Raw genomic sequence first — 16,102 nt, 5'->3', positions numbered from 1 at the left:
ATAATTATTGTTTTGTTCCATGATTTTTTAGCAAAAAGTTTCTAAGGTTATAAAGGCTGTTCATAGAGGAAAAAGATAACTTACAAAAGTTAAACCAAAACTGAAAAATGTTAAGTTGAAAATAAGGGAAGAAAAGTTAGCACGTGCATGGTTTGTGGGGTTGATGTCATGCCCCAATACCCATTCCAAAAGTGTCACGGTTATTTCACACCTAAAGCCTAAAAACTCAAAATGCAAATGACTCAAACAATCACTTTGTAATTTAAGGTTAACAATGACCAAATTTCTGTTCAGAATAGTAAAACATCTTATATAATCCTCAAAACTCCACTTTTTAAAAATAAAAAATAAAATTAACTAACATACCAACCACTATGCTATCATCCAAACAACTTCAAAAATTCTTTAAAATGTCAAACAATAATTAATTTTATCTAACATTTAAATAATGTCCAAAATAAAAGTTTAAACTAAAAATCTTAATAAAAACAAATTCCTATTCTAACTAAACACATACATTAAAGGAATATTTGAATTGAATTTTACCACAAACTTATCAAAATTTCAAATTATTATTCATGACAAAAACTAGGGTAGCTTCAATATAAAAAAACCACAAATCATAAGTTTATTGATGAGTCTCAACTATCAAAATATAAAAAGGTTTTTTTTTCTTAAATTTACTAGCATTCTTTTAATTTTCACTAAAATTAGAACCTAAAAAATTCACAAAATATCATATAAAAGTGTACTTCTACTTACTCAACTCTATTTTTCAAACTATCAACCGATAGTTTAGGAGTCAATTTGTTTATATGGTGAAAAGCCCATCTTTACTGTTTAATTTTTCTTCGATAACTATCATTGGATTGATGTTGATTTTCTTATATTCAAACCCATTAAATCAAAGGAAAACTCTAAAGTATCGTAGTGGTACCTATCAAATAAAAGATTTACATCATTCAATATGAATGAAGAACTCTAAATTGTTGAACAATAGTACAAACAAATAAAATTTAGGTACAAAGATACAAATAAATAAGATTAAAATATAAATAATAAAACCAAAAAATGTATATTTTATATTACTTTATTGATGATGTCTTTTCAACCAGTATAAAAATAGTACAAGTTAGTACACGGAAACCCAATTCAAATGTGGCCACTTCTTCTAAAAATGGAAGAACAATGTTTTCTTCACCCCGTGACCCTCACGTCAAATTCTCTTTCATACATTCAACGACCCCAACCATTCACTTAATTAGAAATCCTCTAACACAATTTTCTTCCATTGACTTGGCTCCTTGACCTTTTCTTCCATTGACTTGACTCCTTGTCCTAGAAAGTTGACCGCAACAAATCTTATAGACACCAATTTTATGAATAAAATGTAAGTTTAATCTTGTCATTATGTCATCACGCTTGTAAGCTCAATGGTTCACCCATATTTGTCCCATAGATTATATTTGTGTTTGTTATACTTATGTTAGAAGATTCAAATTAATCTTCATGGTGTTTGAAAGTCATTTTTTTTTTTTAAAAGATTAGAAGCTTTTTTTTTCCCTTTTAATATTTCAAAGTTTTTTATTTGAAAGTTGGATTTTAGATTAAAAAAATTAAGAATTTTTCTTAATTACCATTTGATAATAATCGAAGAATCTTATGCACCAGCGGAAAAAGTTCATACCTAACACATGAGGGAGGAAGAGGTCTCGTCTGAAGGAGGCTGATGGAAACTGGTAATCAAAGCAGTCAACACAGTTGTCATTTTGTGAGGTTTTACTTCAATGAGAAGCCCATGAAAATTTCCAACTCAGGGGCCCCTCACAGTTGAACGCTCCAGAATCCCTGGGAACCATATTCAAAATTTCTACGACCATTAGTTAGCACAACATAAACCATTTCTTCTGGTTCTGTTGTACGATTTGGGACTGATTTCTGCAAAGTAACTAACCATGGCTTTTGTTGGAGAGGCTTTTCTATCTGCTTCCATTCAGAAGCTTGTCGACATGTTGGCCTGCCCCGACCTCCGGAAGTTCGCCCGCGAAGAACAAGTCCACGCCGAGCTCAAGAAGTGGGAGGGAATACTGCTGAAAATCCATGCAGTGCTTCATGATGCTGAGGAGAAGCAGATGACTAATCGGTTCGTGCAGATATGGTTAGCCGAGCTCAGAGACTTGGCCTATGATGTTGAGGACATCTTGGACGACTTCGCCACCGAAGCTTTACGGCGCAAGCTGATCACAGACGATCCTCAGCCAAGTACTAGTACGGTACGCAGCCTCATCTCCTCCTTGTCTTCTCGTTTCAATCCAAATGCTTTGGTGTATAATCTCAATATGGGGTCTAAGATAGAGGAGATCACTGCAAGATTACATGAGATTTCTACCCAAAAGGGTGACCTGGATTTGAGAGAGAATGTTGAAGGGAGGTCCAACAGGAAGAGAAAAAGAGTCCCTGAAACAACTTGTCTGGTGGTTGAGTCTCGTGTTTATGGCAGGGAAACTGATAAAGAGGCGATACTTGAAGTGTTGCTGAGGGATGAATTGGTTCATGATAATGAAGTCTGCGTGATTCCTATAGTCGGCATGGGAGGTGTCGGCAAAACTACCCTTGCCCAGCTTGCCTACCACGACGACAGAGTGAAGAATCATTTTGATCTGAGGGCTTGGGTTTGTGTTTCTGATGATTTTGATGTTTTGAGGATAACAAAAACGCTTCTACAGTCAATTGCTTCTTATGCCCGTGAGATCAATGATCTAAACTTGCTTCAAGTCAAGCTGAAAGAGAAATTGTCTGGAAAGAAGTTTCTGCTTGTTCTAGATGATGTCTGGAACGAGAACTATGACAAATGGGATAGGTTGTGCACCCCTTTACGAGCAGGGGGACCCGGCAGTAAGGTTATCATCACTACTCGCAACATGGGTGTCGCGTCACTTACCAGAACGGTTTCGCCTTACCCCCTGCAGGAGCTGTCAAATGATGATTGTCGAGCTGTGTTTGCGCAGCATGCATTGGGAGCAAGGAACTTTGAAGCTCATCCGCACGTGAAAATAATTGGAGAGGAAATGGTGAACAGATGCAGGGGCTTGCCTTTGGTCGCAAAGGCCCTGGGAGGCATCTTGCGAAATGAACTAAACCATGAGGCATGGGACGATATATTGAAGAGTAAGATATGGGATCTACCAGAAGAGAAAAGTGGTGTTCTTCCAGCTCTCAAATTGAGCTATCATCACCTCCCATCTCATCTGAAGCAGTGCTTTGCTTACTGCGCTATTTTTCCCAAGGGATATGAATTCAAAAAGGATGAATTAATCCTTTTATGGATGGGAGAAGGATTTCTGCAGCAAACAAAAGGGAAGAAGCGAATGGAGGACTTAGGTTCCAAATACTTCTCAGAGTTGTTATCAAGGTCATTCTTTCAACAATCAAGTGACATAATGCCGCGATTCATGATGCATGATCTCATCCATGATTTGGCTCAATCTATTGCCGGAAATGTATGTTTCAATTTGGAGGATAAGTTGGAGAATAATGAAAATATTTTTCAAAGGGCTCGCCATTTGTCATTCATTCGTCAGGCTAATGAGATCTTCAAAAAATTTGAAGTTGTCGATAAAGGGAAGTATCTTCGAACTTTTCTAGCTTTACCCATCAGTGTATCATTTATGAAAAGTTTGTCATTCATAACTACGAAGGTGACACATGACCTCTTAATGGAAATGAAATGCTTACGGGTACTATCTTTAAGTGGCTATAAGATGAGTGAGCTGCCGAGTTCAATTGATGATTTGAGTCATCTACGATATCTCAATCTATGTCGCTCTTCAATTAAAAGGTTACCTAATTCAGTAGGTCATCTGTATAATTTACAAACCTTAATATTACGAGATTGTTGGAGTCTCACTGAGATGCCTGTGGGGATGGGAAATTTAATCAACCTTCGACATCTTGATATTGCTGGGACAAGTCAATTACAAGAGATGCCCCCACGAATGGGCAGCCTGACAAATTTGCAAACATTGTCTAAGTTTATTGTGGGGAAAGGTAATGGGTCGAGCATACAAGAATTGAAGCACTTGTTGGATCTTCAAGGAGAACTTTCCATTCAAGGATTGCATAATGCGAGAAATACACGAGATGCAGTGGATGCTTGTTTAAAGAATAAGTGCCACATTGAAGAACTAACAATGGGATGGAGTGGTGATTTTGATGATTCACGAAATGAATTGAATGAAATGCTTGTGCTCGAGTTGCTGCAACCTCAAAGAAATCTGAAAAAGCTCACAGTTGAGTTCTATGGAGGACCAAAATTCCCAAGCTGGATAGGGAATCCTTCATTCGCAAAAATGGAGTCCCTGACCCTTAAAAATTGTGGAAAATGCACATCGCTACTGTGTCTTGGACGACTATCTCTACTCAAAGCCTTGCGCATTCAAGGAATGTGTAAAGTTAAAACCATAGGTGATGAATTTTTTGGGGAGGTCTCTCTTTTCCAGCCTTTTCCATGCTTGGAGTCTCTAAGGTTTGAGGATATGCCAGAATGGGAAGACTGGTGTTTTTCTGATATGGTTGAGGAATGTGAAGGATTATTTTCTTGCCTTCGAGAGCTTAGAATAAGGGAATGTCCCAAACTGACTGGAAGCTTGCCCAATTGCCTACCTTCCCTGACAGAGCTCGAAATTTTTGAATGTCCAAAGTTGAAGGCTGCACTTCCAAGACTTGCATATGTTTGTAGCTTAAACGTTGTAGAATGTAATGAGGTTGTGTTGAGAAACGGGGTTGATCTGAGCTCCCTCACTACACTAAACATTCAGAGAATTTCCAGATTAACTTGTCTAAGGGAAGGATATACCCAGTTGTTAGCAGCCCTTCAAAAACTGGTGATAAGAGGATGTGGGGAGATGACGTCTTTGTGGGAGAACAGATTTGGATTAGAATGCCTCCGGGGTCTTGAAAGTATAGATATCTGGCAGTGCCATGGACTTGTATCCTTGGAGGAGCAAAGGCTGCCATGCAATCTCAAACATTTGAAAATAGAAAACTGTGCTAACCTGCAGAGGCTGCCTAATGGTCTGCAAAGTCTCACATGTCTTGAAGAGTTGTCATTACAGAGTTGCCCCAAACTGGAGTCATTTCCAGAGATGGGCTTGCCACCGATGCTGAGAAGTCTCGTGCTGCAGAAATGCAAGACTCTGAAGTTACTACCTCACAATTACAACTCAGGTTTCCTTGAATATTTGGAGATTGAACACTGCCCATGCCTCATTAGCTTTCCAGAAGGTGAGCTGCCTGCCTCACTTAAGCAACTGAAGATCAAGGATTGTGCAAATCTACAGACTCTGCCAGAGGGAATGATGCACCACAATTCTATGGTTAGCACCAACTCTTGTTGTCTTGAAGTCTTGGAGATCAGAAAATGTTCATCCCTTCCATCCCTTCCAACAGGCGAGCTACCCTCCACCCTTAAGCGGCTTGAGATATGGGACTGCGGGCAATTTCAACCAATTTCAGAGCAGATGTTGCACAGCAATACTGCACTTGAACAGTTGTCCATTTCCAATTATCCAAACATGAAAATCCTTCCAGGATTCCTCCACAGCCTCAAGTATCTCTATATATATGGTTGTCAAGGTCTTGTGTCCTTTCCAGAAAGGGGCTTGCCCACTCCCAATCTCAGAGACCTTTATATTAACAACTGTGAGAACCTGAAGTCCCTGCCTCATCAAATGCAGAACCTTTCATCTCTTCAAGGACTGAATATCAGGAATTGTCAGGGCTTGGAGTCATTTCCAGAATGCGGTTTGGCTCCCAACCTTACCTCGCTCTCAATCAAAGATTGTGTGAATCTGAAGGTGCCATTATCTGAATGGGGCCTCCACAGGCTCACTTCTCTTTCATCACTGTACATTTCCGGTGTATGTCCAAGTCTGGCATCTCTTTCAGATGATGACTGTCTTCTTCCTACAACTCTGAGCAAACTTTTTATCAGTAAGCTGGATTCCCTGGCCTGTCTGGCTCTCAAAAACCTCTTTTCTCTTGAAAGGATATCCATCTACAGGTGCCCTAAGCTCCGGTCCATTGGGCTGCGTGCAACGCTATCAAGACTTGAAATAAGGGAATGCTAACAGCATCCCAAGATGAATTCTCTGTCCTGTACACAAAAGAGACAAAAAAAACTCAGTCAGGTATGCCTATTTGCAACTCAATCCCAGTTTCAGATTATCTTGTTAATATGATTTTCCATGTGTTTATTGAAGGCTTGGATAGGAGGTGGCTTTTGACCGCATCATTGGCTTATGGCTAAAACTGGGTGCAAAATCTCTTGCCCTGCTTAAGCTGTTTTGTTCTTATTTGTTTCAGATCAAGGAAGCCGATTGATGAGTCATTTGTCGTTTGCGCTGTGTTTTTCCCTCCTTCAACAAGGTATGCCTACTGCCTATTCCCAGTATGCATCTCCCATTTTCAATGGCAAAATTCTGAGTTCATTTCTAAATAAAGAATGGAAATTTCTGTCTACATACAGGAAGGAAAGAAACAAAGAAGCAAAGAAACATATGAAATCCAAAATTTCCGAACATTAAGCAGCAAATTCACATGGTGATGGTATGTTTTTTACCTCAATGTTAGATGATTATCTATTTTGTTTTTCCTTCTGAGAATCTCCGATATGGGTTCCTCCATTTTGTAAGTTGATAGTTCCTTTTCTGAATTTCTTATCTCAGGTATGAAGAAAAGAATGATGAACGTGTTCAGTGCTTATTAGGACTTATTCTTCTGGTTTCTGCTATTGTACACAAGCAGGAATATGTATGCTATTCTCAGTTACATATCATATACTTCTATTGATTTATTTATTTTCCAACTTCAAGTAAAGGTTGGTGCACTGTAGTGTTTATGACTTGTTCTATTATGCCATAACCACCCCTTAATTAACACTTATTCCAAAGCTTAACGATTTGAAGGCTCGTGATGGGACTTGACTATCCCACAACACATCTATCCTAAGACTCTTTTACTTATACTGAGGCTTATAACGTGACTTAACAATCACAATGGAGATTGAAGATCCCATAACCAAGGATTAAAATACCCAAATATATGCCGATATATCCATAATATATCCAATATCCGTGATACAAAATTCAAAAAGATATATCCATCAATCAATATTTTTAGATATTTTATCAATTTTTCTATTTTTTTTTGTGTTTTAACTGATATTTCATCGATATTTTTGGATATTTTACTGATATTTCATTGATTTTTCAATTTTTATATTATTAAATAAATAAATTATAATTATTTTATTTTTATATTTGATTTAATTTATTACCAAAAATATAAAAACATAATTTTGTATTTTTTATATAATCTATATATTTATTAAATATAATAAATATAAATATTAAAAAAATTATACATATATTATTATTTATTTGATATCATTGAATACTTTTAAATTAAAATGGATCATAATTTTAATATTAAATATATTTTAAAATTAGACATATTATCATAATAATATTGTAAAATAATCTATAATGTAATTTAATAATAAATGTATATTTATAAAATTTATATTTTTTATATTTTCATCCTTACCCATAAAACACCTGTCTTGTGGACTTTGGGTTTGCCTTACATACCTATCCTGGATCATTTATTTTAGCTATCATTTTCTCAATGAGTCATGATATCACATACCTAACAATTCTTTCTTTAACATTCTACTTCTATAACTTAAACCCATTACCTAGTTCCAATACCACTTGTTGTATGTGTCGGAAAAAACTTTGATATAACATGTTGTATAAAAAAAAAAGCTCTAACATAGACAAAGATTTATTGCCAACATATTAATATAAGAATATAAAGATAATTTTTTCACAAAAATGTATATGGGGTTTAACTTGATTTAACTAACTATTTTTATATCTATGGATGAGAGAAAATAATTTCACTATATCATAAAATAAAAAATATTATAAAGAACAAAAAATATCATATTTCCCTACTCCTTATACGTATACCTTGAATTGTGAGTTATTATTCTACTCGGTGTCTCTCGCTCTTTTTCGTATTTCTATCTATCATATATAGTTTTTATAAACTCATCTTCATCAGGTAAATTTGTTGCTTTAATATCTAGAAAATTTGTAAAGATATTTCCGATAACATTCCTTATTGTATAAAGAAATCTAATATTACAATATCATATCAACGTAACAAATATTTTATACATACGAACTAGTCGAATCACATTAAACTTCATGTACTTCTTTGTGTGATCTTACTAAAGTCAAGAAGAATGGAACATGTAAGAAAATTGTAGAAGATATTTTGGTTAAAGGTGGTGTCATCATTATCTAATAAGAATGTGATATATAAAGCATATATTTCATTATCTATAATAATGTGGTCTTTCCTAATTAATTATTGGATCTTGAATGGTGGAAATTACGAAGTGTTTGAATAGTCTAGTGCATGAGGGGGCCATAGTACAAAAGAGGACCATGGCTCGTGAGGAGACCATGACATGTAAGAAGTTTTGGCATGAAGTGAAAATATGGACCCTCACTTCCATGGAATTCAATGCCGTGTTCCCAAATACTTTTTCTTCTCTAGAGTTGCAGAGACTTTCCCTAATACTTTTTTAGCTACAAACTTTTCTTCTGAAGAATATCTAATATTCTTAAAGATCTGTTGCAGAGAGTTCCCTTATCAATCCCTTGTTACCTACAAGAAAAGAAAAAAAACATGGCCGGTTTTGTTGGAGAAGCCGTTTTGTCTGGGTTCATTCAGAAGTTGGTCGACATGGTCGCCTCGCCGGAGCTGTGGAAGTACGCACGTGAAGAGCAAGTGGATTCTGAACTGAACGAGTGGAAGAAAATATTGATGAAGATCTACGCAGTGCTCCATGACGCGGAGGAGAAGCAGATGACAAACCCCCTGGTGAAGATGTGGCTAGACGACCTCAGAGACTTGGCTTATGATGTTGAGGACATCTTGGACGAATTCGCCACCCAAGCTTTGCGACGCAACTTGATCGTGGCTCAACCCCAACCGCCCACTGGTACTGTTCGGAGCATTTTCTCTTCTCTGTCTACTAGTCTCACTTTGAGTGCTGCTTGGTCCAATTTAAGTATGGGTTCCAAGATAGAGGAGATCACTGCCAGATTGCAAGATATTTCAGCCCAAAAAAAGCACCTGGATTTAAGAGATGTTTCTGCTGGTTGGTCTGGTAGAAAGAGACTACGGAAACTGCCATCCACTTCTTTGGTGCTTGAATCTCGTATTTACGGCAGGGAAACAGAAAAGGCTGCCATACTTGCCATGCTGCTCAAGGATGATCCAAGTGATGATGAAGTCTGCGTGATCCCTATCGTCGGCATGGGAGGTATAGGCAAAACTACTCTTGCTCAACTTGCGTTTAATGACGATAAAGTGAAGGATCATTTTGATTTGCGAGCTTGGGTCTGTGTTTCCGATGATTTTGATGTTTTGAGGGTGACCAAAACTATTCTGCAATCACTTTCTCCACATACACGTTATGCCAACAATCTTAATTTGCTTCAGATTGAGCTCAGGGAGAAACTTTACCGGAAGAAATTTCTTCTCATCTTGGACGACGTTTGGAATGAGAATTTTGATGAATGGGATATTTTGTGCATGCCGATGAGAGCCGGAGCGTCAGGTAGTAAGCTTATTGTCACAACCCGTAATAAAGGGGTTGTATCTGTTACCGGAACTTGTTCAGCTTATCCCCTTCAGGAGTTATCATATGATGATTGTCTATCTTTATTCACCCGACAAGCATTGGGGGCAAGAGACTTTGATGCTTATCCACACCTGAAAGAAGTTGGAGAGGAGATAGTCAGAAGGTGCAAAGGCTTGCCTTTGGCAGCAAAGGCCCTTGGTGGCATGTTGCGCAATCAACTAAATCGCAGAGCATGGGAAGATATATTAACAAGCAAGATATGGGATTTTCCGGAGGAGAAAAGTCGTATTCTTCCCGCTCTCAAGTTAAGTTACCATCATCTTCCTTCTCATTTGAAGCGGTGTTTTGCTTATTGCTCGATATTTCCAAAAGACTACGAATTCGACAAAGATGAATTAATCCTATTATGGATGGCAGAAGGTTTTCTGCAACAAACAAAGGGAGAGAACCAGCCTGAGAAGTTAGGTTGTGAGTACTTTGATGATTTATTCTCAAGGTCATTTTTTCAACAGTCAACTCAAAATTCATCCCAATTTTTGATGCATGATCTTATTAACGATCTAGCTCAATCTATTTCCGGAGACATATGTTTAATTTGAATGATGAGTTAGAGAATAATAAGCAATCCATGGCTGTTTCAGAGAAGGCTCGTCATTTGTCATTCAATCGTCAACGTTACGAGATGATGAGAAAATTCGAAGCGTTTTGTAAGGCTAGGTGTTTGCGGACGTTGGTTGCTTTGCCACTGACTACATTTTCTACATATTTCATTTCAAGTAAGGTGCTAGATGACCTTTTAAAAGAAATGAAATGTTTGCGGGTATTGTCATTAAGCGGTTATTTCATAAGTGAGATGTTACCAAATTCCATAGGCGGTTTGAAACATCTGCGCTATTTGAATTTATCTGATTCTTTGATGAATAGGTTACCCGATTCAGTGGGTCATCTTTATAATTTGCAAACACTAATATTACGCAATTGCTATAGACTTGTTGAGTTGCCTATGGGAATTGGAGGCCTCATCAACCTTCGACATGTTGATATTTCTGGTGCAGTTCAACTACAGGAGATGCCCCCTCAAATGGGACACTTAACCAATTTGCAAACATTATCCGACTTTATTGTGGGCAAAGGTAGCAGGTCGGGTGTCAAAGAATTAAAGAATTTGCTGGGTCTCCAAGGAAAGCTTTCTATTTCAGGGTTGCATAATGTGGTAGATATTCAAGATGCAAGGAGTGTTAATTTACAGAAGAAGCAGAACATCAAAGAGTTAACACTGAAATGGAGCAGTGATTTTGGTGAATCAAGAAATAAAATGAATGAGACGCTTGTTTTAGAGTGGCTACAACCTCATAGAAATCTGGAAAAGCTCACCATTGCATTCTATGGTGGACTAAACTTTCCAAGTTGGATAAAGAATCCCTCATTCCCTTTAATGACACACTTGGTTCTCAAGAATTGCAAGATATGCACATCGTTACCGGCTCTCGGCCAATTATCCTTACTCAAAAACTTGCATATCGAAGGGATGAGTGAAGTTAGAACCATAGATGAGGAGTTTTATGGAGGGATTGTCAAGTCTTTTCCTTCCTTGGAGTTTCTGAAGTTTGAAAATATGCCAACATGGAAAGATTGGTTTTTTCCAGATGCAGATGAACAAGTGGGACCATTTCCATTCCTTCGAGAACTTACAATAAGGAGATGCTCAAAGCTAGGTATACAGTTGCCTGATTGCCTACCTTCTCTGGTTAAACTTGATATCTTTGGGTGTCCAAATTTGAAAGTTCCCTTTTCAGGATTTGCATCTCTTGGTGAATTAAGTTTAGAAGAATGTGAAGGGGTGGTGTTCAGAAGTGGGGTTGGTAGTTGTCTTGAAACATTAGCTATTGGACGGTGTCACTGGCTTGTAACGTTGGAGGAGCAAATGCTACCTTGCAAACTTAAAATTTTGAAAATACAAGACTGTGCTAACCTGGAGGAGCTGCCACACGGATTGCAAAGTCTCATATCTCTCCAAGAGTTGAAATTAGAGAGGTGCCCCAAACTGGTTTCATTTCCAGAGGCCGCTTTGTCACCCTTGCTCAGATCTCTGGTGCTGCAGAACTGCCCATCTCTCATATGCTTTCCAAATGGTGAGCTGCCCACCACGCTCAAGCATATGAGGGTTGAAGATTGTGAAAATTTGGAGTCTCTACCAGAGGGAATGATGCACCACAAGTCCTCTTCCACTGTAAGCAAAAACACTTGTTGCCTTGAAAAATTGTGGATAAAGAATTGTTCCTCTCTCAAGTTCTTTCCAACAGGAGAGTTACCCTCCACCCTTGAGCTCCTTTGTATTTGGGGATGCGCAAACTTGGAGTCAATATCAGAGAAAATGTCACCCAATGGCACAGCTCTTGAATATTTAGACATAAGGGGCTATCCAAATCTTAAAATCCTACCAGAATGCCTTACAAGCCTCAAGGAGCTCCACATAGAAGATTGTGGAGGTCTGGAGTGTTTTCCAAAAAGAGGGTTGTCCACCCCCAACCTCATGCACCTTCGTATTTGGAGATGTGTGAATCTCAGGTCCCTTCCACAGCAAATGAAAAACCTCACATCTGTTCAGACTCTCAGCATACGGGGTTGTCCAGGAGTGGAATCCTTTCCAGAAGGGGGTTTGCCCCCCAATCTAACATCACTTTACGTTGGATTGTGTCAGAATCTGAAAACACCCATATCTGAATGGGGACTCCTTACCCTCACCTCTCTTTCTGAATTGTCCATTTGTGGAGTGTTTCCCAATATGGCTTCTTTTTCGGATGAAGAGTGTCTGCTTCCTCCATCTCTGACCTATCTTTTCATCAGTGAACTGGAATCTTTAACCTCCCTGGCTCTCCAAAATCTGGTGTCTCTTACTGAACTAGGTATTGATTGTTGCTGCAAGCTCAGTTCCTTGGAGTTGCCTGCAACACTTGGAAGACTTGAAATCACTGGTTGTCCTATTATAAAAGAAAGCTGCTTAAAGGAGAAGGGAGGATACTGGCCCAACTTCTCCCACATCCCCTGCATTCAAATAGATGGCTCATACATCCATTGAAAGATAGCAGACTCAGATTGAAATACATTTTTCTCTTGTCAAGAAGGATAGATCCATTCATCTTTATGCTTACTTTAGTCAATCAGGTACAACCTACTTCTGCTTTTCTAGCCTTTGTTTACTTTCCAATATTTAAACCAAATGTCTTGGATTTAGTCCGAATTTTTTACACAAATAAAAGTTCTGCAGAGAAGATGAAAGTAAGTAAACCTATAATTCAGATGATGAAACCTATGATAGCATTTAAGTTTAGTATTACTTTTCGAAATGGTTCTTACTCTGTAAATATTTACTTTGTCATTTTATTTTGTCCTTGAAACTGTTTCAAGAGATCCAATCATTCTGAAATTTTATGTAATTATTTCTCTTCATAATGCTGGTGAAGTTGTAACCAATTTCTGTTCTTGCCTTGTAGATTCAGAGGGATAATGCTTGGTAGAGATGTGGCAGGAAGCACAGGGTGAAGATGACAGAAGATCTTTGACAGAAGTTACTCACTGGGGTGGGTTCTTCTCTCACTTATTGTCTCTTCAACTGTGTCCTTTTTATTTTTATAATTGTTGGTAGACTTGTATAGTGATTTGAAAAATGCTTTGCAATGATCATTTATAAATATTTACATTGTCATGTCACTAAGTCTTTGATGGTATTTCAAGAAATTGTTCATTGTTGCTCACTTCAAATTTCTATCCAAACATCACTCATTCAACCACAGAGTGCCATTATGAACTGAAGCTATGTATAAACTATCTTGAACAAGCTCATTTTGATTGATAATGTTAGTGTAGTTCTTGCTAATTCTTTTCCTGCTAATGTGACTGCCAATTTTCATTCTAAATTCATGGGGTTCTGGCTTGACAAGGATGTTGCAGAGGTAAACAGGTATGTCTCCCTTAGAGTTCTGGTTTCCTAGTGTAGAGATGAAAGCAAACTAATAGGTATGTCTCCCTGTTCAGAATATGTGGCTTCCCATTTCAATGGCCCCATATTGGTTTGGCCTTCAGAAAATAAATGAAATTTCTTCTCAACATGTAGGATGAAAAAAAGATGGTGAATTTCTATGACTGGTGCAATTGATTTTTAATTTCTCACAAGATTTTTCATTGATGTTTCATTTAGAGGTGGACATCGTCTGTAGTTATGGCTTGGCATTCTCTCTTTGCTTTTCATGCTGCTGTTAATCCTCTGTTTCACACAAACAGAGTCATTTTTCTAGATGAAGTAACGTTGGCATTCTGTTGTTTTTGCAGTGTGATTAACCTTAATTTTACACATATACAGTTCCATCCACAGATCCACGAATTGTCCTGCAGGTTTATTTGTGCAAGGTTATACTACTTTTGTTTTGAGTTCAATCCAGTCTTAAGAAGATTGGAGAGGGCATTAAACAAACCTTCTGGCTGACTCTGGATGTATACTATAGTATCTTAAGAAAGGTGCCTACATATTTATTGATCACCTAATCTCTGGTCCTTGGGCTGCCTGCAATACTTAGAAGGCTAGCACAGGCTGTCCTATTCTAGAAGAAATGTGCTTATAAGAGAACTACATTGCCCACATCCCCATTATTGATATAGATATTAGATATACCCATTTACTGTCCCAGCCCTATTCTCTCCTTGCTTTCAATCAGGCACGGGTTTTCATATATCATAAATATTAGCAATTTTCTTTGAACTCTACTTTCCCTACTCAAAATAACAAAAGCAGAGACCACTCTTCCTTATTTTAAACTGGGTATGTCTGCTCATTCATAATTTAAATTGGGTATGTTTTTGCCATGATGTAGGTTTTGACAAAGGAAAGGGCTGCCTGCAAAACTGATGGTAAGAGGATGTTGGGAGATTGCATCTTTTGTAGGAGAGCAGGTTTGGATTAGAATGCCTCAGTGGTCTTGAAAGTCTGGAGATCTGGTAGTGGCATGGACTTGTACCCTTTGGACTTTGGAGCAGCAGGGCTGCTTGGCAATCTTAAATATTTGAAATTGGAAGACTGGGCTAACCAGAAGAAGCAGAAGACTGCAGTTTAGCCTCCAACCTTACATCACTTTATATGGGAGATCATGTGAATCTGAAGCTGCCATTATCTGAGTAGGGCCTCCACAGGCTCACTTCTCTTTCATCATTTGTACATTTCTGGTGTTTGTCCAGCTCTGGCTTCTCTATCAGATGATGACTATCTTTTTCCCACAACTGAGCAATTTTTTTATTCGTAAACTGGATTCCGTCGCACCTGTGGCTTTCAAAAACCTGCGTTCTCTTGAAACTATATCCATCTATAGGTGTCCTAAGCTCTGGTCCAAAGGGTTGACTGAAAAACTTTCGAGGCATGACCTCAATACTACATGATTATCTGCTTTCTTCAAGACCATTTTGAGTAAGCATGATAAGTTAGTGCTTCATTTTTTCTTTTAATTTCTTCTTTCAGGTAAGAAGAGAAGAATGATGAAGTAATTAATGCCAACATTGAAGTGTCAAGCATGAATATGTTACTTTTCAGTTATATATTGATTCTTTTTCTCTTTTTTTTTTCAATTTCTTATCTCAAGTAAATTTTCTTTCTGCACCAAATCCTAAGGCAATACAATCTTGAGGTTACTTTTTAAGATTGATATTTGACTTGCTCTTTGAACCATAATTTTCCAAAGAGTGTTGTGATAACGATAAATCTTGAGTCAGCTTAGGTGTAACAAAATCCATGGGTTAAACACAATCGAATTAATCCTAGAGCCATTATTTCTTGAATAGTAGAAAAATAATTGTGCTTACTTCTCGGGGTCAATAGTTCTAGCTTGGGTCATTATATCTTTAGGAGTGACAATGTTGCAAATTTGACACAATCACAAAGCTAATACCAAACTTTGAGCATATGAAATTCCTAGGGCAATTCCAAGTCAACACAATCTTAGGTTTACTCCTTGAGCCATTATTTCCAAAATGTGCTATAGTTACAAATCTACATAATAATAAGGCTCACCCCCCAAATCTCAAGCCAAAAAATCCCTAGCCAACTTCTTGAGCCATCATTTCTTGAGGCTCATCTAATTCATTTTCTCTTTCCTTGACTTGTTCTTCAGCTTGTTTGGAAAAGAAATGAAAGACTCTTAGCCATTGTGATTTGATTGTATTGTCTTATTATGAAAGTGGGGTGATCAAATGATCATATTGGTAATGGTCAAATAAAGCCATGGGAATGGTTACGACTAACATTTACATTGTTGTTTGTCATGATCTCAATTGTCCCACTTTGATTATGAAGTTTTGTCTTATTGTGAAAGAGGTTTTCAAATTGACTACATACTC

General features: G+C 37.6%; 2 protein-coding genes and 1 long non-coding RNA gene across 8 annotated transcripts; all 3 read left to right on the top strand.

Annotated features, from left to right (window-relative positions):
- The first annotated feature begins 2,588 nt into the window (after positions 1–2,588).
- LOC117928203 (putative disease resistance protein At3g14460) lies at positions 2,589–6,070 on the top strand. Its single transcript, XM_034848124.1, has 2 exons — positions 2,589–6,008; positions 6,062–6,070. The coding sequence occupies exons 1-2, from the start codon at positions 2,589–2,591 to the stop codon at positions 6,068–6,070; spliced, it is 3,429 nt and encodes a 1,142-aa protein (XP_034704015.1).
- A 30-nt stretch (positions 6,071–6,100) lies between these two features.
- LOC117928185 lies at positions 6,101–6,801 on the top strand. The gene is made up of 4 exons (XR_004653568.1): positions 6,101–6,188; positions 6,364–6,426; positions 6,527–6,606; positions 6,726–6,801. It is a non-coding gene; the product is annotated as an uncharacterized LOC117928185 (long non-coding RNA).
- A 1,793-nt stretch (positions 6,802–8,594) lies between these two features.
- On the top strand, positions 8,595–15,411 carry LOC117928184 (putative disease resistance RPP13-like protein 1). Of its 6 annotated transcripts, none has more exons than XM_034848103.1 (4): positions 8,595–10,189; positions 10,363–10,497; positions 13,216–13,302; positions 14,590–15,411. In XM_034848103.1, coding segments are annotated over exons 1-2 (1,431 nt in total). In that variant the 5' UTR covers positions 8,595–8,760; the 3' UTR covers positions 10,365–10,497; positions 13,216–13,302; positions 14,590–15,411. The 6 variants fall into 6 exon arrangements, with proteins under 6 accessions (XP_034703994.1, XP_034703992.1, XP_034703990.1 ...); XM_034848099.1 differs by lacking the exon at positions 8,595–10,189 and adding an exon at positions 10,709–12,886 and having other exon boundaries at positions 10,197–10,497; XM_034848098.1 differs by lacking the exon at positions 8,595–10,189 and adding an exon at positions 11,518–12,886 and having other exon boundaries at positions 10,197–11,436.
- Positions 15,412–16,102: the final 691 nt, after the last annotated feature.

Source organism: Vitis riparia, chromosome 13 (genome assembly GCF_004353265.1).
Source record: "Vitis riparia cultivar Riparia Gloire de Montpellier isolate 1030 chromosome 13, EGFV_Vit.rip_1.0, whole genome shotgun sequence".
NCBI lineage: Eukaryota > Viridiplantae > Streptophyta > Magnoliopsida > Vitales > Vitaceae > Vitis > Vitis riparia.
The sequence above is the reverse complement of the archived record's forward strand: the minus strand, read 5'-3'. Positions and strand labels throughout refer to the sequence as shown.

Coding starts and splice junctions, on each gene's coding strand:
- LOC117928203 (XM_034848124.1), top strand. CDS start 2,589: ATGGGAGGTGTCGGCAAAACTACCCTTGCCCAGCTTGCCTACCACGAC.
- LOC117928184 (XM_034848097.1), top strand. CDS start 10,308: ATGTTTAATTTGAATGATGAGTTAGAGAATAATAAGCAATCCATGGCT.